The sequence below is a fragment of the Cervus canadensis genome, chromosome 6, assembly GCF_019320065.1.
Source record: "Cervus canadensis isolate Bull #8, Minnesota chromosome 6, ASM1932006v1, whole genome shotgun sequence".
In the NCBI taxonomy this organism is placed as follows: domain Eukaryota; kingdom Metazoa; phylum Chordata; class Mammalia; order Artiodactyla; family Cervidae; genus Cervus; species Cervus canadensis.
Genome location: NC_057391.1, coordinates 29,955,008 through 29,979,686, shown reverse-complemented (window position 1 = coordinate 29,979,686; position 24,679 = coordinate 29,955,008). Strand labels below are relative to the sequence as shown.

At 43.7% G+C, this 24,679-nt stretch overlaps 1 protein-coding gene across 8 annotated transcripts in view; it reads left to right on the top strand.

Moving 5' to 3' along the window:
• The first annotated feature begins 2,891 nt into the window (after positions 1–2,891).
• The window catches only part of MEIS2 (Meis homeobox 2), a 220,396-nt gene continuing 198,608 nt past the window's right edge, over positions 2,892–24,679 (top strand). For 3 of the 8 annotated variants that reach the window (XM_043471415.1, XM_043471421.1, XM_043471419.1), the window contains exons 1-7: positions 3,959–4,521; positions 5,215–5,447; positions 6,965–7,106; positions 7,815–7,865; positions 8,872–8,922; positions 9,717–9,866; positions 19,407–19,521. In XM_043471415.1, coding sequence (XP_043327350.1) covers positions 4,513–4,521; positions 5,215–5,447; positions 6,965–7,106; positions 7,815–7,865; positions 8,872–8,922; positions 9,717–9,866; positions 19,407–19,521 — 751 coding nt within the window. In that variant the 5' untranslated portion in view covers positions 3,959–4,512. The other 5 variants (XM_043471417.1, XM_043471414.1, XM_043471420.1 and 2 more) reach the window with 3 other exon arrangements.

Below are 24,679 nucleotides of genomic sequence, written 5' to 3'. Positions count from 1 at the left end.
AAGAAACACTTTGTAAAAAATCTTCGTGTAATTTTTCTAAATAAAGGCTGTAGGAATGCTACTCACTTCACAATATCAATAAAAAAAAAAGTAATGGTAAGAGAAGTAGAAGATAGCAACTTCGAATGTTTAAACTGCGATGCAGAGGTTCGGTTCCAAGTTGATTTTTACAAAAGAAACATTTTCAAGGAAACTGAGATCCTTCAAAAAAGAAAAGTAATTGGCGCCTATTGCTTACTATATAGGACACTTAAAACAATAATAACCCTATTGGCGACAAATATGCAATATTGATAACAGGTACAGTTAGAAGAGTTAAAAACTTGAAAACTGAGTACAAACTTCTCAGCTAGCGGTGCTGCACTGGGACCGTGGATCCACCAACATAAAGACCTCTGCTAAGTCGAAAATGCTCCGTAGCGAGACCAGTTTGATTTTTTTCTCTCTCGGTCATCTTCCCGCCTCGGGTTAACCGAATTCGAACAACTACCTCTTGTTAATAAAATTCTGGAAGTCAACTTTTTCTTCTCCTTTGCATCTTCTTTTTTTTTTTTACTCACCTTTCCTTATATGTCCATGAGCAACTCAGCAACAGATACGAAGGATGCTTTTAATCTTGGAGTTCTTCTGGGAAGAAAAAATGAGGTGGATGGGGAAGGACCCTCCTCCCAACATTCAGGTTTCTCACCAGTCGGCTCTTGCTGGCTTGAAGCCTGGCTTACAAGTTACTGAAAACGTGGGCTAGACTCTCATCCCGAGGCTCCGCGCGCCCGGCTGTCCTTGCTCCGGCCACCCCAGGCAAATACTGCGCGATCCACGGCCCCACTCCCTGACGTCGTCCTACCCTCGCCTCTGCAGGTCCCTCCGCACTATCTTTCTTTTATATGTGAGGGCCGATTTCCCGCAGACATCATTGTTATGATGGCTCATTTAATCAAACTGTTTAATTGCTCCGGTAATCACTATCATCATCACAGGTGCTCAATCATTCATCATTTTTGGAGGGCTTTATTGACCTCCCGAGCTCATTCCCCAACCCTATTAAAACCGAGCCAAATTTCTCCGACTCCGCTTGGAGTCTCTGCAGGCTGCTGTCTAAGCGCAGTTGAGTTGCCCGAAAGCTTACAGTGAAGCAGAGAAGATAAAAGGGGGACTTAAAAAAAAAAAAAGAAAGAAAGAAAAGAAAAGCCTATCAGCCTTTTCTCTCTCTCATATTCTCATTCTCTCTCATTTCCTCTCTCTCTTGTCTGACACACACACTACTTTATTCCTTTATTCTCCTTGTGCTGCTCCTCTCCCCTCCCCCCCTCCATCTCTCGGGAAGTCGGTCAAACCCAGCGCAGAGGATACGCTACTTTCTATTCTCCAGAATGGGTTCAAAGTTGGAGAAGGAGGCAGCTGTTGAGGAACAGTCTGTTTTCAATTCTCTGGGACCATGAACCACGGCGAGAGCGAGGAGCTGGGGAGAGAGGGCGCGCTCCGAGCGCAGGGCCTGGCTGCTGGGCTGCCTGGAGCCATGGGACGGCGGGGGATGCGGAGCGGAGCGCGCGGGGAGACCGTAGCTCCGCCCCCAGCTCCGGGCTCCCAGTGATTGACGCGCAGCCGCCGGGATACCCGCGGCGCGGAGGTGAGGCTGGGAGCAGCTCCAGCTTCGGAGAGACACCGGCTAGAACTACTTTCTACGCAGACAGTGTGGGATAGCTACCTTTCTCCCCACACTCTGATTCTTTTCGTTTTCGAAAAAGTTCATTCGGAATTGGCCCCATCTTCCAGATCGCCCTAAAATGCCCGATGTAATTAACACAGCCACTAGCCAGCGGTACCGCGCCCTGGCCTCGGTGCCCCGGGCGACCGCAACAAAGCTGGTCCGGGAGTGCGGGCCAGTCCTCCACGCTAGGCATCTCTTTTCTCTTTCTCTCTCCCCCTCTCTCTCCCGCTCGCTCCCATGCTTCCCAGCTCTTAAGTGAGATCCACTTCGGAGTCGCACACGAGTCGCGCGCGCGTGTACATACACACACCCACCACACACACACACACACACACACACACACACCCGTTGGCAACATCAGACAACATCAAGTTCCCAAACGACTCTCTCCCCACTTCCTCCCTCCTGATTCCACTGCGACCCCCAAAGACTCTCCGTGGTGGCCCTCGTCCGCACAGCTTGGAGGGAGTGCTCTCTGAGTTAAGCTGGTTTCTTCTTGTCCTAGTAAAAAATGAATGTTGACAACAAGGGTCCTGGCTCTGCACAAGGAAGAAAGTACCACTTAAAAACAAAAACAAAACTCTAGCCGGGCGTTGGTACGGTCTGCAGATCCTGCTGCCTTTGAGTGTTAGCAGAAAGCCTTCGGGGCGCGACAGTCGGCTGGTAGAGGAGTAGGGGGCCGCGGAATTAAAAGGAACAAAAGCAGGAGCGCCATGCCAAACGTCCCCGACACGACCCCGTTAGGGAGGAGCCGGGAGTGATGGGGAAATGAGCTAGAAGTTTTATAGAAAAAAATTAAAAATCTGAAGCTGTACCGTACTTTCCCTGTGGTTTTCTGCAGTTTTCCTCTCTGCGCTCTCCCTGTCTTCTTCATTCTCATTCTCTCTTTCCCTCCCTCTTTCCTCACGTGCGCGCGCGCGCGCGCACACACACGCTCACACACACAAACGCGCACACACACACACACACACATACACACACTCCTCTTCCTCCCTCCCCTCCTCCCCCCGCGCCATCCCCGCGGAGGAGCAGCCTCGCTGATTTGCTCGGGTCTGCCGGGCTCCTGCCTCCCCTCCCCCTTCCGCCCCCCGCCTCCCCCGCCCCCCCAACCGGGGCCGTCCGATCGCACTCGCTGCATATCAGAGGCTCCGCGCGGCGCGCTCCTCCTCGCTCCCGCTCCCCACTCCCGGGATGTGTCTCCGCCGTACGACGGGCTATGGCCACCACGACTTCCGGGTTCCGTCATTTCGTTCTCCCGCCGCCGACCCGCGCCGCCAAACTGAGGCTCTTCTATAAGCCAGGCAGCAGCCAACCTGCCAACACCTACTGACACTCACTCATCTCCCAGAGAGAGAAAGAGAGCGAGAGAGAGCGAGCGCGAGAGAGCGAGCGCGAGTGAGAGCGAGCGAGCGAGCGAGAAAGAGAGAGAGGGAGAGACAAAATACCTACCAGGAAAGGGGGGGAGGAAGTCCAATTTTTGCAAACTATTCGTTTTTTTTCTTGATTTTTCCCCTCCTGCTTTCTTTGAACGATACTTTAAAGAGAGAGGATCATATTATAGATACAGCGGGGGCAAAGCTAAAAGAGGGGGGAGGGGGAGGAAAAAATACAAGAAGCAGAAACCCCTCGCGGAGTTTTACTGGAAGAAAAAAACGGGTCTGAAAGATTCCTCCTCTTCATCATCATCAACCATCATTCATTCACTACCTTGACATTCCGGGCTTTGATTGACAGCTGGAGTGGCAAAAAGCCATGAAACACGACAGTTCGGTTACATGTGGGCTGCTGACGGGCCGCTCGTAACCTTCAGTTCGGGGGCTTGACAATTTTTTTTTCTTCTTTTTCTTCTTCTTTTTCTTTTTTCTTTCTTTTTTTTTTTTTCCAACTGAGGGGAAGAGAAGAGAAAGAGGGGGAAAGGAGGACCGAAGAGGAGGAGGAGGGGAGGGGGGAGGAGGAGGAGGTGGAGGAGGAGGAGGAAGATCAGGAGGAGGAGGAAGAAGAGGAAAAAAGAGAAAAAGAAGAAATATCACAGGAAAAAAAAAAAAAAAACTCTTCGTTGTCTTGCCTGGGCTTTTTTTTCCCCCCTAAAAATAACATTGGAAAATTGGGAGAAGTCTCCTTGGTTTGGAAAAAAAAAAAAAAAAACAGGAATCTTCAGCCTAGATCACTTTCTTATCCGGACTGGGATATTAAATATACGACACATCCAGGAGTTTATTGGAGCGCAGACTGATGGCGCAAAGGGTAGGTTTAAATCTCCAACACTTACCTAGATATAAATCCTCTCCTAAGAGGGGCCTGTCCCGATGCCTCCTCTCCCTTCAACGCTGCTGCTGCTCGCTGCTTGATGATGGCGGCCAGTATTTAAAAAAATAGCAGCAAAATTATTCATCGGCTTCTTTTCCCCCCCGTGCCTCTGCGTGTGTGCGAGTGTGTGTGCGTGCGTGTGTGCGTGTCTGGGCGCGCGTGTTTCAGCGCTGTGCGAGCGGGCGGGCGGCGAGTGCGTGTGAGTGGTGTGTGTGTGTGTGCGAGTGCAATTGTTACACGCTTTCGCCTCGCTCCAGCTTTTACCCCAGCAGCGCGATTCCCCCGGTTCTCCTGCTGCCGCCGCTGCCGCTGCCGCGCCGCTGCCGCCGCTGCTCCCGCGGCTCGGGGCGGGCACCGGCTGCGTAGGAGCCGCCGCCGCCGCCGGGGCCGCCGCTGGGGCCGCGCTGCCGCAGCCGCTGCGCCGCCGCCTAGACTAGCCTGGGCTGCTTGTTTTGTCTCTGAAATTGACAAGGACGCAGGGAATCCGCTGCTAAATAATGTTTCTGGTAACTTTCACGTTATTCCCCCCACCCCCCACCCCCACCCCTCCGCTCCCTGCCCCCGGGGAGGCACTGGCCCCAGTCTTCCCTCGTCCTCGGCGTTCTCGTCCTGATTATTAGCGTTTTTCTTCTCTTTATTTTGTTTCATTTCGCCTTTTGATTTATTGGATCCTCTGGAGGAGACGAAGGGGGGCTAGGGGTGGGAACCGGGGCTTCCTCCTCTCACTAACTCCACTTCTCCCTCGGTTGGCTCGCTACGGTTCTGCTGCCTCCGGCCCGAGCGGGACCTCCCGGCGCCCCTCGGTCCCCGGCCTCACCGCCCCCTCTCCCCGCTCTCAACGCTGATCTGGGTTCATACTTTTTCATTTTTTTTTTTTTTTTAAATTTTAAAACACCCACCCTCCCAACTTTCAACTCCGTTGTTTCGGCTGGTTTGGTTTCTGTGTGTTCAACTCGTGCTGGGTACTTCTTTCTGACTTTGTTTTTATTTGTATTTTCCTCTCTCTTTTTCTCCTGCCTCCCCCTCCCGCCCCCTCCTCCTCTCTCTTCTTCCCTCGGCTTTCTCCCCCTCTCGTCTCTCTATTCCTTCCCCACTTCTTTGCTCGCCCTCTTCTCCCTGCTTCTTTTCCTCTCCTGCCTCGGCTCTCCTGGCTCTCCCTCACCTCCCGCGCCCCCCGCCCCTCCGCCGGGTTCTGACAGTACGATGAGCTGCCCCATTACGGCGGGATGGACGGAGTAGGGGTGCCTGCTTCCATGTACGGAGACCCCCACGCGCCGCGGCCGATCCCCCCGGTTCACCACCTGAACCACGGGCCGCCGCTTCACGCCACGCAGCACTACGGCGCTCACGCCCCGCACCCCAATGTCATGCCGGCCAGTATGGGATCCGCTGTCAACGACGCCTTGAAGCGGGACAAGGACGCGATCTATGGGTAAACCAGCCCCCACCCCCTCCCGACCCAGCGTACGGTGTGGGTGTGAGTGCGAGTGCGTGTTTGTCTCTGTGGGGGATGAGGGGGTGGCCGACTAAGTGGGGAGTCCTCGCTCCTTAGGGTGGGGGGCGAGAACCGCTTGCCATAGGAAAGGACCGTGCGGGGGGCGGAGGGGGGTCGTTGCTCTTCTGCCCCTTGACTGTGAGTCCCGGGAAGATTTGGCTTCGTCTGCCCCCAAGGCCCCGCCACTCTGGACCCCATAGCCGGGAGTGACTGAGTCCTCACAGTCTGGCCAGGGCCTTCTCCCCAAGGACGGGATTCCTGGCCAAAGGACGCAGAACTGGGGCCCCCTAACAGAGGCCCTGACGAAGGAGAAAGTTTCCTGCCCATGAGGAGCAACTTTTTTTTTTTTTTTTCTTTTCTGTTTCCTATCGAGAGTCCGGGAGTCACTAAATGCAGCTTGAGCTGGGATCAGGGCTGCTTCGGTCGGCCAGGAAGTCCTAATCACCCTCTTCTTAATTCTCTGTAAATAAAGGGGGCAGACCTTGAAGTGCAGCGGGGTGGAAGGGGCTGCTGCTTGCACAGAGCCGCTCTGGAGGGGAGTGAGGGAGATGGCTGGAAATTATTTTAAATTCTGAGAGAACTCAGGGAGGGCTGGGGTTGCACGGCCCCAGCATGTACCACTCGGGCTGTCCCAGCGGAGGGTAGGTGAGGGAAGGCTGTGGGATGCGGAGGGGAGGGGACAGTCAGTAAACAGCAACTGTGCCTGAAGCAAGAGGCCGCCTGCATCCCAAAGTGTAGCTAAACCGCCCGGAGGAACACAAAGGGCAGACGCGCACGCACACTTCCAAGTTTTAACACTCGATTTATTTATTTTTGCCTGCTGGAGAAATGTGGTCTTGGGAAGGAAGCTCTTTCGCGTGTACCGCGTGTAACTGGCCCCCACACCCAGGCTTTTACTAGAAGTGGACCAAAGAAGTTCATAAGGCGAGGGGGTGGAGAGGTTAGATTGAGGAAACATCACTGGTGAGGGAGGCGGCGGTTGTAGATGAACCGTGGGCCTCCTATGACTTCTCCTATGCAGAAGTTAAAGCAATCTTGGATTTCACCGCCTGTTCCTCTCTTGCGAGGTCAGGGCTGGGTCTCAGGGGTTGGTTGGACGGCCTCTGTAGAGTGGGGAGTGGGTCTGGTTCAATTCCGGGCTCCAGACTGCCTCAGCTTACCGGATGCTTCCTTACGTTCGAACCGAGGCTGTTTATGCTCGGAGGGCTAAAGTGGCCAGGGGCTTCTCCCACCACATCTAAGGGAGTCCTGAGCTGAGGGAAAGGGCCTGGCCGTCCCTCCTTTCTGTTTCTGGCCCAGGCTCGGCTGCCTGAAGGAAGGGTTGTAAAGTGTGATGCGTGTCTGTGGTGGTAAGGAAGGAATCCGAACCCTCCAAACTTGTTGATTACAGTTCTTGCTCCTTCCCCTCTGCACCCGTCTCCGTGTGTGTGTCTCTGCGTGGCGCTGCCCGTTAGGCACCCGTTGTTTCCTCTGTTAGCTCTGGTCTTTGAGAAGTGCGAGCTGGCGACCTGCACTCCGCGGGAACCCGGAGTGGCCGGCGGAGACGTCTGCTCCTCCGACTCTTTCAACGAGGACATCGCGGTCTTCGCCAAGCAGGTCCAACCTTCTTGACCCACTAGCCCTCCTGCAGCCCCTCACTCCCCCCTCCCCTTTCCTCGAGCTTTACTTGAAAGAGGAGGAAGAGGCTGGGACACCCGATCTGTCCCTCCGGCCCAGTCCGCGCTCTGCGCCTCCTCCCCATCCTTGAGCCTGGAGGCGAATTGGAAGAGGAGATAAATATGGGTGTTTGTTTTCCCCCCAGCCAGGAATACAGGGGCTCGACCCTCGAATTAAAGTTGACCTGCTCCTAATCTGGGGCTTGGCCTTTTCCCCCGCCTGCAGCTACTTGAACAAGAATTGGGGATAGGGGCTTTGAGGGCCCCCGAGAGTGCCCGGGAGGGAAGGAAGCTGGGCGCCTCTCGGGGCTGTCGGCGCCGGCGCGGAGGTGAGGGAGGCTGCAAAACACAGCCCCGTGGACGGCAGGATAAGCGGGTACCCGGGCCCAGAGAACCGCCCTGAGATCTCGGCTCCAGCTCGGTGGTTCCAGGTATCCCTTCATGGGGCCAGGATCCGAAGGTCCAGATTCCTTTTCAACCGTCCCTCCTGGGTTTTTGTTTTTTCATGTATTTTACCAAAGCGCCTCTTTTCTCCGCCACTGCCCCTCCGCCATCCCCACTCGCACACGACAGTTTAGTCGGTGACAGGGGTTTTTCTTCTTTTAAAATGGAGTGATAATTCATGCTGACTTTCCCCTGCTTCCTATAGGTTCGCGCCGAAAAGCCACTTTTTTCCTCAAATCCAGAGCTGGACAATTTGGTAAGGCTCACTGTGGCTCGCCTGTCCCCAGCCTGGGCCCCCTCCCCTGCCCAGAAGCACCCGCTTTTCCCCCACGGAGCTCTGGGGAGTTTAAGCAGAGCCCTCTTTTTGAAGCTCCAGAGCGACCGGGAGGAAGGGAACAGCTTAGAGCCCCCGCCGGGGAGCTGGCAGTGAGGGGCGGGCTGGACGTCAGGGCGCGCGGAGCCCCGGGGAGGCAGTGAGCGGGGACGCGGCGCCGAGCGCGAGAGCAGGGGATGCGCCCCGGGTCTCGGCCCCGGGAGCTAGGCGACGAGAAGTGAGTTATTTCCTCTGTTTGCCGGGGCAGGCGGCCGAGCCCGGGGCAGCTTACCCGAAGGAAGTAACCGCCTGCGCGGCGGAGGGCGGGCCGGGAGGTGGGCGGGGAGGGGGGGCGAGGGGCAGGCCAGCGCAGGCCACTTTTAGGTGCGATTCTTTTGCTAATTTGCACAATTTCAATATTAAAAGTACTTAAATCCGCTTTCAAAGGCCCTGCCTCGCCATTCATCTGGAGTATTTCCTTCTTTAGTAAGGAGGGATTTCGCAGGGTGTGCTGTTCTAAAAAAGCTTTCTCTCTCTAGAGAAACGACTTTTTTTCCTCTTCCTTTCTTTCTCTCTTCTTTTTCTTCTTCTTCTTTTTTTTTAAAGTTGGCCTGAGGTCGAGAGAGGGGACAGTTATAGAGGACTCAGGAGGAGAAAGAAGGCCTGTCCTTAGGAAGGCAGCCCTTGCAGATAGTTCAGTACACGTGAGGGGCAACGATACTAAATGCCTTGGCATCGGTTGAGTCAGATTCCCACCCCGTAGCCAATGAGGCAGAGATGATCAGTAATCACTTGGTTTTCCTGACGATTTCTTGATGTGTGGGTTTTGCCTGGCCACTTGCCTGCGTCTTCTCCCCAACCCAATCCCCTCACCATCCCCCAACTAGGAATCTCCCAGTGGCAGCAGTCACAGAGCCTTAACTCCATACTCTAAAAACTTTTCTTCCAGATGATACAAGCAATACAAGTACTAAGGTTTCACCTTTTGGAGTTAGAAAAGGTAAGCAGGAAACGACACTCCCCACTTTGATTTAGTCACTTCCCTCTCCTGGTGGAGTTGGGAGTGTTTTTAACAAACCTCCAGTCTGAGCACCTGGAGAGATTTTGAGCAACTTGTTATCTTGTCCTTCCCTCAAATTGCTCTTCAAACCCAGGGGCTCGGAGGATGGGTGAATTAAGACAGCCCTGCCTTTTAAAGTAGCCGCCTCACCCCCCCCCCTTTTTTTTTCCCCAGGCATTCAGGATTATTTTGAAATGCAGCAAACCATTTGTGTTACTGGACATTCAGCCTGCTTGCGTCTCTATTAGGCCCAGGGCATGCATTAGGTGCTAGCAGAGGGAATCATTCTGGCTAGGGTGTCTTTACCTTGCTCTGCAGCTCAATCATTTTCTCCTGGAAACATACAAAATTCCTAGCTTATTGAATCGCAAATGCTAATGCTGTTCCCAGTTCCTGAGTCCTTACGTTTTGGTTATCATCAAATCGGATTTTACCCCCAAGGAGTCCCAGCCTGAACCCAGTTATTTCCAGTCCTGTTTCTGTTCCCTTTATTGTAACTTGTTGCTCAGGGAAGTCTCTGGAGAATAATATCTGCTACAACAATTGCTCTATTGTTTCCTTGCCTTCAACTATTACACCCATTAATTAGAGTTAGTTTGGAAGCCATGGCACTGTTGCTCTTTCCAAATGTAACCTTGCAACCTGATATTTTTTCCCCTTAAAAAAATGAAACAAAACCATGACAACAACAACAACAATACAAGCTGAACCCTTCACCATGACCCTCCTTCTAGGTCCATGAACTGTGTGATAACTTCTGCCACCGGTACATTAGCTGTTTGAAGGGGAAGATGCCTATAGACCTCGTCATTGATGAAAGAGACGGCAGCTCCAAGTCGGATCACGAAGAACTTTCAGGCTCCTCCACAAATCTCGCTGACCATGTAAGTCTGTGAGCTTTTGGCGTTCTTTTAAGACCACTGGGCACAGCAGTTTTGAAAATTTTGTTGTAACCTCTAGCTCCACTGACTGAGTTTTCTTTTTTAAAATAAAAAATCTGGTCTCTCTGGGACTCTCTTCCTCCCTTTCTCACTACTTCTTCCACACCTTTCATCTGTATTTCCCTTTTCTTGGACCCCTTCCTTATTTATGTTGAGAATAAAAAAACCCAGCAAGTTGATAGAGTGATTTGTGCTTCTAATGTGTAAAGTTTCCTGGATTTGGTAACTTGAGTGTTAGCAAATTGTCTGCTTGATACGGTGACCGCTGCCTTTTCTGTTTTCTCAACTCTGTAATCAGAGCAGCAGGGAGAGAAGGAGGCAGGAGAGTTAACTGGACAGGACGGGAGAGAATTGGGGAGCAAGGACTGATTTCTCAGTCTCTCGCAGAGATGGCAATTCTGAGAATTATTGACAATCTTGCATTGCATTTGAAATAAAAGAAGTGAACCCATTCTAGTTTTCTGAGCTTATGCCGTATAGAAACTTATTGTCAGTGTATGAACTTACTGCCAAGTGCCTGAAGCATCTTGGTAATAAAAGACAGTAACCTTGATGAAACAAATATTAACAATGTATTACAGAAAGCTGAAGGGAATTGTGATTGAGTAAACATAGGTTAGTGGTTGAATTTTAACACTGAAAGAGTTGGTGAATGAGAACGGAGAGTATAGTAAGGAGGGGCCCATGTGTGTCAGGCCAGGAACGGAGATTTCTTTCTATTCTGTCTGTTTTTAATCCTATTTTGGAACTGATCTAGTGAGTCTGATGCTTTAAAAAAATAAAAAAAAAAAAGCATATGTAGTGAGACTGAAAATTTGAAAAAGAAGCAAAGAGAAGAAAGATTGCAGCTGGTAGGAAAGGCAAGAGTGGCGAGGTTAAAGAGTGGGTGTGAACAGCAGTTTATTTATAGGAACTCAAGCCTGGGGGTGGGGGACAGGGTGTCCATAGATTATAGTCAATTGAACTCACAACCTAAACGATACAGGCTATAGTCTACTAACTTGATGGCTGAAATATTAATTTAGCACTCCGTGGAGTTAAATGGGCGTCGAGGCTTGAAGGTAGTTTGTATCACCACCATCACCCCCCACTCCTAGGTGGTAAGAGGAATGAGTTGAGATGCCTTGAGAATAAGTTTCTCCCCCTCCTTCTCCAAAAGTTTTGAAAATATACAGTCACAGATTTTAATGAGTAGCCTTTGTGCTCTATGGAAAGCCATATAGCCTAAGGACAAAAGTTTTAATTTAAAAAAAAAAAGAAAGAAAACGTCAGTCCCGAAGTCCAGTTCTGAGACAGAATAAATACTGTGGTGTTGAAAGCTCCCATGCCTGTCTTTACTCTTGGCTTTTTCCATCACTCTGGGAGGGAAATGTTGGGGAGCTCTTTTGTATATTAAGTGTATTCACTGGAATCAAACGGGTGCAACAAGCAGCTATGGAAAGTTAATTTGCTGATATGTAGCTATATGCTGTGTGGTTGTGGTCGGCAAGGCATGACACTGCCTTCAAAGTATTTGTTGTTGTCATTTACTTGTTTATTTTCATTGCTTCCTGTTTCTGAATTCATGTGCAGTTTGCACTATTGGGGGGACTGGGAAGGCATTTAATTACATGGTTTGTAGGATGAAAAGTTCACAGTTTTCTGCAGCAAAAGCTTTTCTCATGTCATTTCTAGGGGTCTTGACTACTTGGTTTTCTAGAATAGTTTCTTGGAATTTTTTTTTTCAAGTGGATATATGGAGCTAGAGCATGCTGATGTTTATATAGAAGAGATAGGATAAACTAGGCTGTTTATAGAATTGGCTGATCAACAATGCCAGTTTATGGTACTATTTGGAATATTAAATTATACTCAGGAAAGAAGTTATACCTCAGAAGATAGTGCTTTAATAATGCAACAGTCATCATCTTTAAATAAAAGAATCAACTGTAACATTTGTTGCCTCTCTTAGAGGCCCCCAATCAAGTAAATATGACAACTGATTTATTTTGAACCCATGAGGGCTTACCACCTCATTGGGCATCATAATTTAAAGCCTTTTATTTCCTAGAGTCTGAACTATAACATTTTTACTTTAGCCCCCCTGCTATTTGTTTGCAAAGGAAGCAATAATTTGTTCCACCAGCAATCCGAGTGGGAAATGGTGAAGTTTGCCACAGATTTGAATTTTATGTAGGAGATGAGAGGAAACCTTGGGGAGTTTTTTTTGCCCTTTTTGGTACTTTGGCACCATAAGTGTATGAATGTATTCTTTCCCAAGTCTCCCCCTACAGAGTGGTCCTCTTATGCTCAGCCTCTTCTGCAGGCTGCTCCTCCTCCCTCACTCCCCCCAGCCACAAAAAAGTGAACACACCTCCTCAGACCCACTACCTGAAAAGGGGTATGAGTGGGACATTTTCAGCATGTAAATGTATCCAATTTGAATCTCCAGGTTTACTTTTTCATTTGCTTTGATATGCATATTTAATACATTGCCCCAGGCTGGATCTCATTTGGTGCATGCTGGTGCAGGGGTGATGATGAGCCACTTCAGAAGGACCGAGACAGCGTGTTGTTTTCTCTTTTTTATCTGCTGGCCCACTATTCTGATCTACTGGCTTCCTCGTGGTTTTATTTGCACATGAAATGCTGAGAACATTTCAACTTATTGGCTATGAATAATGACAGCTAAAAAAGAAGTATAGTTTAATTTGTTGTGTGCCAAGGTTTCTCTTCTGGAGGTGACAGTTTGTGACAGCTGTTTGACACCCCCAAAACACATACACCTCTATCCTTATTAAGTGGTATCAAGCTACTTTGTGTGAGGGTGTATGTGTGTGTGTTTAAGGAAGGAGCAGCAGGGAGAGAGAGAATGAAAGAGAAAAGACAGAATACGTGTGTGATTCTGAGTAGTGGGAAGCAAAGACAGAAGCGTGGAGCAAAGTATTAGGCACCAAAATAGTTTCTTTATTTTAAAAATAGAAATATATAAAATTATTGATATAATTATCTCGAAAGCAAGTATTTTGGGCCAACTATTAAAAATGAGTTTTACATAACTCTTGCCTAGTGAACCAGGTTGTTGTCATGTTGATTTCACATTCTATAATATTCTATAAATAATCTGATGTAACCTAGATGCATGAATGGAAGACTGCCATAATATCTTACCTTCCATACATTAAATTCATTTGTTCGTTTCCTATTGACACTTACATGATGGGCATACTAATAAAAAAGTTTGGAATTGAATAGAAAATAAAAGTTGCAGCATGGGCTACACTGTTTAGGAGATTCATAGTGAATGCTTGCTAATATTTTTAATATTATAAAGATTTCATCTTATACTTTTATTATCATATAAGAGTAATTGCTATAGGTAGGAAACAGCTACCTGTAAGTGTTATAGTATTCTTTGGAATATTGGGGAGGAAAATATAATGGGGAAAAGAAATAGAACTCTGTTTTCCATCTGCAGTTCTTGTTAAGTTTCCTAGATATTCAAATTTATTTATTTTTTAAAATAAACTTGTCAAGAAACTACTTCTTGAAAAAAAAAGTTTCAACTTGAAAACTGTTGTGGCATGATTATGCTTTTCCTAGTCTGTAGTGTTTCTGAATAATAGGTGATGTCCACATTATCTTCTTTACATACTTGTACATCAAGTCTTTAAATCGAGTGCAGACAAATGAAATATATATTTCTATTTACATTTAAAGATATTACATATCTTAAGGTCAAGTTTAGATAAATGAATTATATTTGTTTTTGAAATACATTCTCTGACCTAAGCTCTATTGGCCTGAAGGTGCATAGTTATATAGTTATTGCTATAATGTGCTTAAGAAATTGCACTGTATTTGTTTTTTGGATGAATTAAGTATAGGGGAGAAAATGCAATTGTATCTACTAAAAATTAATGGCAGGTGCCTAAAAACTGACTGGCTCTGATAAGCTGAGTAATAAAAGAAAAATTATTTAAATTTTTATTTTAAAAGCTGTAATTTAAGTGAAGATATGCTGTTGTTTTCTTTCACATCTCTGAATGTGTCAAATTTGTTTATGTCTACACAGTTTTTAAAAATTGAGTTAAGTCAAAGGGGAGAATCCCCTGAACCTCGTTCCTAACAGAATACAGGCAAGTGTCTGAAAAATCAGCAGGGAATGGGCAGTGAGGAGAGAGAGCAGTCTAAGTGATTGGTCTATGGAATATAAAAGAGGAGACATTGGGATGTGAAAATAACATTAATAATATGAATGATTTATCTTATCAGATAATTTCTTACGTTCTGGTGTAAGATTAGACCTCACGGTATGTTATCCAAGGTCTTGGGGGACCTATTTCAGGAAGGTTCCACCTCTGAGCCCTGTCCACCAACTCAAGGAGACATGGCCAGGGGCATAAGTTTTCTGTTGTTGTTGTGTATTGATGGCTTTTCTGTTAATTTCCCATCGAGAATAATTATGTTAGTGAAATCATGTAGGTTGTGCAGTTGGAGTATGCTTTCAGAGTAACTGCAATGAGATGAAATTAAACAAAGGTGTACTTGACAACCACAGATATCCACTATCAGATGAAAAGTTTGATATTTTAAAAATTCATTTTCTCATTTTTTTTTCAGGCCTAACATTCTGTACAATATCCCATTTCAAAATTACAGGAGACATTTTATAACTTGATAGTACGCTAATAGTATAAGAAATTTCTATCTTCTCTAAAAGTTGCTCCATCAGAGGAGGAATCGTTTGCAAAGAGTGTTTGCCACTTCCATGAGAGTTGCTCACATATTAATTCTCAAAGCTTAATAGAGGGTGGAAGCAGGGAGATGAGGGAAAGACCCTGGTTCTATTTACATTTTTAAAGAGTGAGTCCACCTTCTGAAAGCACGCACAGCTCTCCTGAGTTCTTATGTCAACTTTAGAATAACGAAATTGAAATTCCAACATTTTTTTCAAATTGCACAATTAATGTCTTGAACTTTTGTAAGTTTGACTACTTCTTGATAGGTGTCTTCCTTTTATTTTTAAAAACGATTTTCGCACAATGTTAACTGTTGAGACGTGAAAACATCTTAAAATCATAGGAAATCTGTAAGTTACCTTAGTTATGTGTACTGATGCGAACATATCTTGACTTTGTCATTTGAACATCTCGAGTCAAATTAGTTTTGCATGCTCCATGTGCTGATTAAATATCTTTATATATGTTTATTCTTACTTTCTACCTACAAACACATATTCTGAATTACTTTACAGTATTTTCCAAGTTCTTGTATTATTTTTGGCTTGGTGTTCTATATCGTGTTTCAGTTTTGTGGGTTCTAGAAAATCAAATGCTTAAAGTATTTTTTAAATAATAGAAATAAGAAGTGGAAGTGACCTTAGGGATTATTTTGTCTGACTTCTTAATTTTAAAGAGAGAAAGGAAACAAGTTCCAGGGAAATGAAGTGCATCACCTGAGGTCATGTGACAGTTGGAGGTGGCACCCTCGAGTCTTAATTCCAATCTAGGGTTCTTTCTCCTACACCACATCCATTGCATCACCTCTTCATTTGGAGTCTAAGATGAGTTTCAGATGATCTGAGGTCGAACTTGTGTGTGGTGTGGCTTCTTTTTTTAACTCCTGGAAACCTAATACTTTTCACTTCCCCATTCAGTTTTGTATTTATTCAGAAACACTTACCCATTTTACTTCATTGTCTTTTTCAACAGAAGAACCATGAGCTGGGTGGAATCATTTCAACAGGGAAATACCACCAATTCGGTGGGAATTATTAAATAGTATCCTATCAGCAGGTCTCCCTCAGAAGTGCCAAAATGGTGTAAAACATTATAATGTCCACCATCTCTACAGCCTCAACAAAAGAGGTGCATGGAGGATTTGCTTTTTCTGCCCAGAGCTGCCTGTCCGCTTTATGCTCTTTCCTAGATTTAGCAAAATTCAATGATGGTGCTAAATCAATTTTTTTTTTTAACTTCCAAGGGAGGAAACACTGGCAGAATTGTGTTTTCTAGGGAAAGCTGTGTGTAAATGAGAAACAGAGCGAGCTGCAGAGTGATCTCTTGTGGCCCCGCTACTACAAGCTCTCCCCATCTTGTCTCCTGCTTTTATATTAATTACAACTTGCATTATCAGCTGTGAGTCTGTAGCCCAGCAAATAGAAAAGACTGCCCCCGGAGACCTAGCTTCTTGTATCTATTTTCCATCTCCTTCCATTGTGCTCCACTCAGTATTCACTGCTTTTCTCCTGCTAACACTGCTCTTTAATGCAATTACGTAAGAGCAAGAAGAGTACTGTATTTGACTCCTAATTATGAAAGCCCCTGGGAATAGAAACATGTCTCTTCCTTGCCCTCGAATGTCTTCATGATACCTGGGGCTGAAGAGCAGGACATGTATTGTGGAATGCACCCAGCTGACTCCTCTCCCACACACATACACACTCTTTATTTTTCTAAGTACATCCTCTGTTTTACATGCTTTCATATGCCACTTTGGTTTCAAGATTCACTAAACTTCTGCATATAATTTGGCAGAAAGCCAAGCAGTTATTCTTGAAGGATGTAAACTTGGAAACTATCTAGGGAGGGAAAAGAAGAAGAAAGGAGTTGTGATACAAACAAATACTTCAGTCTAAGAACAAACCAATCTTATGTGTAAAGGACTATATTGTAGTTATCCATGTTGCTTCCAATGTTTTGTGATCAAGGAGGTGGCAATTTTTATTGACTAGATTATCAATATTTATATTTGTATTTGACCACGTCACTGTGGTGTAGCTGAATACAGGGAACTTTGGGGTAACTCTTCAACTTTCAAACCCCAGGGGGATTCAGCTGTTTTTTCCTACTTTCAAGTTAGATGAATATCCTGGTACTAGTTTGTGTCAGTCTTGCAAAGTAGATCATAGTACTTGAAACACACTATGGAGTTAAATACCGTGTGACGCTTGTAGGACAGCATCTTTGAGGATGTGAGGAAGGTAAGGGGGAAGAGACCGGCATGGTGGGTTACATAGTGAAAGTGAACTTGAGCAAACTTCAGGACTGAGCTGAAAACCCAAGACCCAACTGATTTGGAGGAACTAGCTGCTCTAAAAATATTATTTACTTATGTGGCTTATTTTTCACCCCTTTAGTTTAGAGACCGCCTCCTCCAAAAAACCGGGGAAGGTAATCAACTGAGTTATAAACTTGTGAGGACTGACTTTAAAGCTCAGTACAGGTTTGACTGATGAGGACAAGACAGTGCTTTCCATTGCAAGAAGTTCCTTCTGAGTGATCCCTTGAAATCACTCTCATGTCCAAACAGAAAGACTCGCTGGAGCTTCATTTGAACTATTATGTAATAGCTGTTAGATGACGTTTGCCTTAAAACATAGTTGAGGTGTTAGTAGTTTATTATTGTAATTTTCATGAGGGGTAAGGAGCTTTTATAGCCGTCGGCTTAATAAAAATCGTGCCGTGCATAAAATTCACATCACTTGCTGTTTTAGTGATGCAAAGTTTAACTGAAAAGTTTAGCTTAGGTGACTATTATTGCAGTTTCTAAAAGAAGGCTTTAGCCAGTGTTGTTGCAAGACTAAATTCATGCCATGCTATTGTTTTTTTCTTTCTTTCTTTCTTTTTTCCTTGTAATTCTTCTAGCTCTTTATCTGATTACTTACCATCCAGCAAACAGCTGACTCGTAGAGTCTGCAAAGCTTGAAGACACCCTGCATTCTATTTGCTTTTAGCTAGAAACTATTGGAAGAGTTTCGAACTTAGATAAAAAACATCACAGGCATGACTTTGTCTTCATATAGGCAGCAGAACCTTGGTTTTCGTTTATTCTGTTCAACTTTGTCCCCAGATCTATCAATACTTTCACAAATGTATCTTTACTTTAGAGATACCTGTGCAGTACTTACAGTCGCAAAGTTTCTGCTTAATGTTTTGCGTTTGAATCAGTGGCTTGCCTGATAGCAGTGCCAACAGCTTTATTTGATAGAGATGTTATTAATCTCTAGAACTTTGGGACATTTCACCGTCTATCAAAAATGCTAAATATTAACTTAAAGTGGTTTGAGACAGATCTGTAGAGGCAAACAGATTTTTTGTTGTTGCTGTTCCAAATGAGAATAGTTCTTTATTTTTTCTCTCTTTGGTTTCTTAACTTTATTTCGGTGAAGTTTTATGTTCTATTTGTACATAGGGTTGAGGTTGAGAAAAAGATAGACTGACCTTTTTGCCTGGATAAACTATATATAATGACAACAGGGCAAGATTGTCTTCAAGTGGTCAAGATGTTAGCATGTTGCCTATAGACATGTCAGTCTGTCTGAGTCCTTAGTTACCAATTCTTGTAAGAAGAAATAGTGTACTTTGAGGGACTAACGGGCTTTTTATTTTGCTCTCAAAGTACTGCACCCCCCACCCCCACCACCCCCAACAGGTTTGCTTGCCAGTAGATCTGTGGGCTTAGTCCAAGTTATCGCACACAGGTGACAAGTGTACAACTCTGACCTTAAGGCTGGTCTGTTTCATATGCTGTTCCTACTCTGTTTCTGCCAGAGGAAATTCCATCTCTTGCCTGCCTTCATGTGGTGCTGATAAAGTCCTTCCTGTACATTAGAATTCCTGTTTTCCTTTAAGCGACAGCAGGGTATTGGGACTGATCAGGAAAGGGGAGGAGGAACAGGAGAAGAATACACTCAGCAAAGTAGCATGAACTATAACTCTCGGCTTACCTTACATGTCCTTTAAAATGAGCAGTTCTCTCAGGAAAAAGCCCTGCTCTGTGACTTTAAACCTTCCCTGCAGCTCTAAAGGAAGTCCTCTCTAGTTTATTAGGTGGATCACAGTTCATAGTTGTTTCATTTTCTGATTGTCGTTTGCACACATTAAACGGCAAGGAAGGTATTGATGCAATGATTAATATTATTGTCTTTGTTAATGATTTAATCAGTTGACAATAATTTTGAGAGTTAATTCAGTCCCTTTTAGGGCAATGCATTTGATATGAAGGGCTGTCCCATACATTCTCCAATCTGAATTTTTAAGGGAGTTGTTGAGTTTTGTAGATGTGTTAATATTCTGAAGTGTTTGGTATCCAACAGCATTGGGACCTATTTCTTGGAAGAGTGTGCCATAATTAATTAAAGAGCAAACTTTTAGATTTTTAAGGAGGCTTTTTTTTTCTAACTTTAAAAATTCACTTTATTGAAGTATAATTTGTATATAATAAAATGCATCAATTTTAAGGCATCTGTTTCAATTGGTTTTAACAAATATGTAAACTGACATAACTATCACTTCATCATGATTCTAGTGCATCTTTTCTTCCTTTCGGTACCTATTGCTGAAAAGACAACATACTGTAACATGGCATCTATATATGCCTAGTTCCACAAATACTAATATGTACATGTTTTTTTTGCCTCTCTCTGCACCTTTCCCCTTGGTTCGTCATTTATGGCTGAAATGGTAACTGTGGAAAAATTCCTTGGCCTCCTGACATCAGAATCCTGCATCTTGGCGAGACCACGATGATGCAACTTCCACCCATTCAGCAGGCACCCCGGGGCCCTCCAGTGGGGGCCATGCGTCCCAGAGTGGAGACAACAGCAGTGAGCAAGGTAAAAAGTCAAGGATTTTCCTTGTGCAAAGTGGGCATGACTGAAATAACATCAGTATTTTATATTGGTACATCAGCCTCACTGTAAACAGTAGAGTTGCAGGTTAGGGAGTATAAATGGCTGCTATTTAGGGAGACAGTATTTCCTTCCCTTAACTTATATTACTCACCAAAAACAAAACGAAAAGAGTTGTCTAATCTTTAAGCAAGCATTACAATAGCAATCAATTAGTTCTGCCAATTCTTTGACAAATTTGGTTATCTACTCTTTACTCCTGGGTGTAAGTAAATAGAATGACAGATCTTTGCTTCTGTGATGCAGTAGATTGAATTATACTATAAATGGGATATTTTATTTGTAAATCAACTATAAGGGTTTTCTATAATCAAGCAATGATGCCTGTAAAGCACACATGATGCAAAAATCTGTTCTTATTAGTTCCAAAGTGCCACGCAAGTTTTATACGGAATTGTATTTTGGGAAGACGGATTTTGAAATTCTTAGATTATTTGTCCCCATTTCTATTCAGCTGCTATGGTGAGACTTTTGTCACAAATTGTAAAAATTCAAATAATCAGAAGGCAAGGGGGACATCAACTACAGATGACAAGGAAGCCTACAGTCATTTAAATAAATTTTACCATTTAAGGCTCACCTATTGCACAGAGAGCAATTATATATTGGTAGGGTTGACTCTTCTATGGCTAAAATTATTTTTTAAAAGAAGATGCATATTGAATGTGGGCCAGGAAAGTATATAGATTTTACTTTTTAATATTTTACATTAGATGGTGTCTGATCTCCTAGGTCTATTTCATCTCTATTATGACTGTGTTTATGGCCACAATATTTAAGCATTAGACAGTCTTCCAAGTGGAGGACAGTTTAACAGCTTGAGCTGTAGTCATATGTGCCATTTAAAAAATGATGGTTGATGCAGGGTGAGTGCCTTTATATTTCCAAGTTCCTGGTCATGGATTTTGGATTCCTAGTATTCTGGAAGAGTTTAGAGAAGTGTCCCTTCTAGGATGTTAAGTTGTGAATGGGTCCAACTTAGAATCTAGGTTTAAGCAAGCTGCAACTAATGCAGAAATGAATACTATCAGATGGTAAATTGTGGAAGAACTGGTGAACTGTATCTATTTAGACTTTCTGTACTGTTTTTTATTAGATCACTTTGGTTGTATGTAAGAAAACTAAACTATAAAGCATTTTGAAGATGAAATGTGTATAAATTCAGTGAATCTCTAATGCAGTGGCTTTAACTGTGTTTCTGTGTCTTGAAGAAAGACTTCTCAGTGTGGTTAAATCTGAAAAGCTTTCTAAGACTCCTCTCCCCCCACCACCCCAAACCTCTGTGCCACAAAGGGGGAAATGTATCTACTAATAAAAACAAAACACCTTAAACATGGTACAAGAGAGGGGGAAAGGAGAAGCAGACTTAATGGTCTAATGAGGCTATCTTCCAGAGACTTGTTGTGTGTGAGGCTCGCTTTGACCTTTCACTTTGCTCAGGAGCCCAGCGCTTCATTTTTCACATTCTTGCAATTACGTTAACGCTTCAAGCATTTCTGACTCCAAGTCAGCTAGCAACACCAGGCATAACTCAACACTGTGAGTTTTTCTCCTCTCTGTAGATTCATTAACAGGTCACCAAGGTCCCAACTGAAATTTAAAACTGACTGGTTCAGTTGGGTTGGTTGAGTTATGGCCAGCGAGATGGCAGGAGGGGACCAGAGAGAAGGAGAGGCAGAGAAGGACGACCCTGGGGTTTGGAACGCTGAACAGTTGCGGCCACAGCCAAGGCATAGAGTTTTATCATTTTGGTTAATTTTGCTGGCTTGTTGTTTTTGCTTTTGTTTTTGTTAGGAAAGAGAAAAGCACTGAGACCGATATAGTTGGGTAAAAACCATACGCACAAACCTCTATGTTGTGGTTAGCCACACCCAGTGATGCCATGTTGAAGGATTTGATCCCCATAGGATTTTGTTCCTTTAATCATATCTCCATGGGATTAAAGAATGGACATGGTAGCTTATGTGTTTGAGTACTAGGAAGTCAGTCATTTTACTGTATTAAAGTGTGAGGGACAAAAAAACGTTTTGATTCCTGGGAAATGGAGACTCTCTGGGCATGGAGAATTTGCTACCTGGCTGACATCAGTGGCTCCGAAACACGGGTTGAAAAATATTCTGTATTTTACCAAAGATTCTAAATTTCGAAGGTCAGACTTGAGTGTATTTTGTCATACTCGTGCCCATATTAGTCTTCTAAATATGTTTTCAAGATATTTTGTCCCACCAAATTGTCCAGAGTAGCTTTCTATGGGAAAGATTAATTATCTGCTTCAGGGCAAAGTCAACAGAGATATTGACTGAAATCACATATGCTTATCCCAGGTTAAATCTTAGGGTTGACGTTTAATGGAAAGTCTAAGAAGGAAATTTATGTTCTTCATATTAAATGTATTAAAATGTTTCACTGGGAACCAAGATTTTTAGTTTAGAAAAGAGTTTTCTTGCTTATTCAGAATTTATTAGCACAACAGGCATATGGAAAACTGTAAAACGATTCAGTTTCAAAACAAATTATGATAAACAGAAAAAATAGGGATGAATTGTACTAAAGACAATGTTTTCATACACATTTTAAATTAAACTTTAATAGCCATATGCTATAAAACAATACATGCATTTATGTTGCTTTATGATTTGGGGAATATTTCTACTAAAATGATTCATATGAACCTTTACTTTGGAACCTAAAAATATCTCATTATTTTATGACTTGATAGGGAAAGAGCTACAGTTACACAGGTGAAAGGTCATCTTTTCCTCCTCCGTGTTTGTGCAGCAAACCAAAAGGGGGGGAGGAATCAAATTTTAAAAATATTGTAAGAAACAAACTTGATAAAATGTGAAACCTGACTTTACTGTCTCTTTCACACAGCACATGCCTAGCAGTAAACTACATAAATATGAACCAGACTTTCATTCGCTCTGATTTCTTTGGCTAAAAGCAGCCAAATGGAGTTTATCTTGTTAGTCACATGAGAATGAAGAAAAAAGTCTGTTTTATTTTTCAGGGATAGAATTAGGGTGCAGACTGGATCTCTGGGGAAGTAACTGGCCCTCTTTGTGTCTGGCTTCCCATCAGTAATAAAATGGGGCTTGATAATAAGGCGTGGGGTCCCTAATTCTGTACCTGCTGAGTCAAAAGCTGCTTTGTATTTCATTGTGGGTTTTGCCCAGAGTAAAGACTAGGAAGCAGCCCCCTTGTTCTTGGAGCACTTTGAGAGCCTTAGATGAAAGGCACAATATATGTACAAAGTATTATTATTATTGATGGGTTTGTGTAACTCCCATTAACGCTGATGGGAGTTACGCATGTGAATTGGCAGGAGAATAGACCCCTCAGTGTTTAGAGCACATGAAATTTACATTTTTTCCAGTGCTGTAATTGAGATGTTGACAAATTGGAGAATATTGATGAGCCTTTGTTTTAAGTATTTCGTGCCAAGTTTGTTTTATTTTTTCCGGATTTGAACAATGGTATGGGTTCAGCAGCAGTGAATAAAAAGGGCAGAGTAAAGATAACTTTGTATTTCAATATTTTGATGTGCCAATATGAAATAAATTGTCTTAGGCAAATGGAATATGCTGTTTTAATCATTAGCTAGGCATGAAAGAAAAATTGATGTTGACATCTTTGCTGTAAAATCGTTGTAATGGGGCCTTCCTTACAATTCATTTTTGTAAAATTCATTTTGTACATTTTGCAGCAATTGAACAATCCCTGCACTGTGAATAGGCAGGATTCCCAGAAATACCGAGACAGTTGGCCCAGTAACTGCTGAGCTCACAGTGCACTCCACACGCACGTTAACCATCCTGTTGCCAGACCCAGTTTAACCTAAATCCATTAGTATTTAAGCATCCATGCATCTCTCATCTTTCAAGACACAGGGCCGTACAGACCAGCACAGTTCCCCTCAACTCTGCCACCTATGAAACCTCTCTTTTGATGTCTCTATTATCCAGGCAATGAGACTAAAATTCCATAACTAGATATTATGCAGTTCTTTAGCAATCATGGTTTTGAAATCTAAAAATACCCACTATAGATTTAACGTAAATGGTTATAGGTAAGCAAAAGTCTAACACAGGCTTACCCTGTTCAATTATTATATAATGCATGAAATAGTATTCTTCGCCACCAAGTATTCCAGTTATATAGTTAAAAGATGGGGGGAAACCCTCAAACCCACTTATAGTGGGTCCTGAATATGTTCTACTGGGATTTCTTATTCAGTCTAGGAAAACTCTGTCAATGGAATGTTTTCATAGTGGCGGCAATCTCTTTAAAATAACCCTAAATACAATATGACAGATGCCATCTGGCATAATCTTTTGCTAGTTGCTTTTAACTTTTATTTTTCCTAGAGCTAAGTTCATCCAAAACTGGTCACTTACTGTTATGATAAATATGGTGACATTTCTTTTCCTTCCTGTCCTCCTAATTGTATCAGAAAATTCACTGAGAATATAATTGAGAATTGAACGTTGGCACAGAAGAAGCTGTTGTATTATAGAATATTTATGTTGCATTTTCATACTTTTTTGGCTCCCCAAATAAAATCAAAAGGAATACTATCCTTAATCATCAGCCAACATCCAAATAATTTCTGTTGATTTTCTTAAAACGTTTTAGAATAGCAACGGTTAGAAATAAAATTAAACTCTTCTAATAAATAAATGCTCTAGGAGCATGTAATGGTGCCCATAAATGCTTAAAAGCTTTCTATAATTGCTGTTAATTTTGAGTTATTTCTTCCTATATGTATCAACTTACTTGAAAAGCCTGGAGTTGAGATTTCTAGATTTTTTTTTTTAACTTAGTCATGTAAAGGGATGTCTCCTGATGCCAGTTAGAGTTTAATTTAGAGTAGTAATTAAACTTGAATACTGCCTCATAAACAAAAGATAAACAATAAACCAGCCACGTTCCCTGCTGTTTCATAGCTTTCTTTCCCAGATGTTTTAGCCTGATAATTTTTACACAGTGAACTACCTAACATGGAGTTTTGTGGACAGAGGTCGAAAGAGAGTTTTTTTTTTAGCTTTTGTTTTCTTCATTTTTTTTTTTTTTTTTTGTTTGG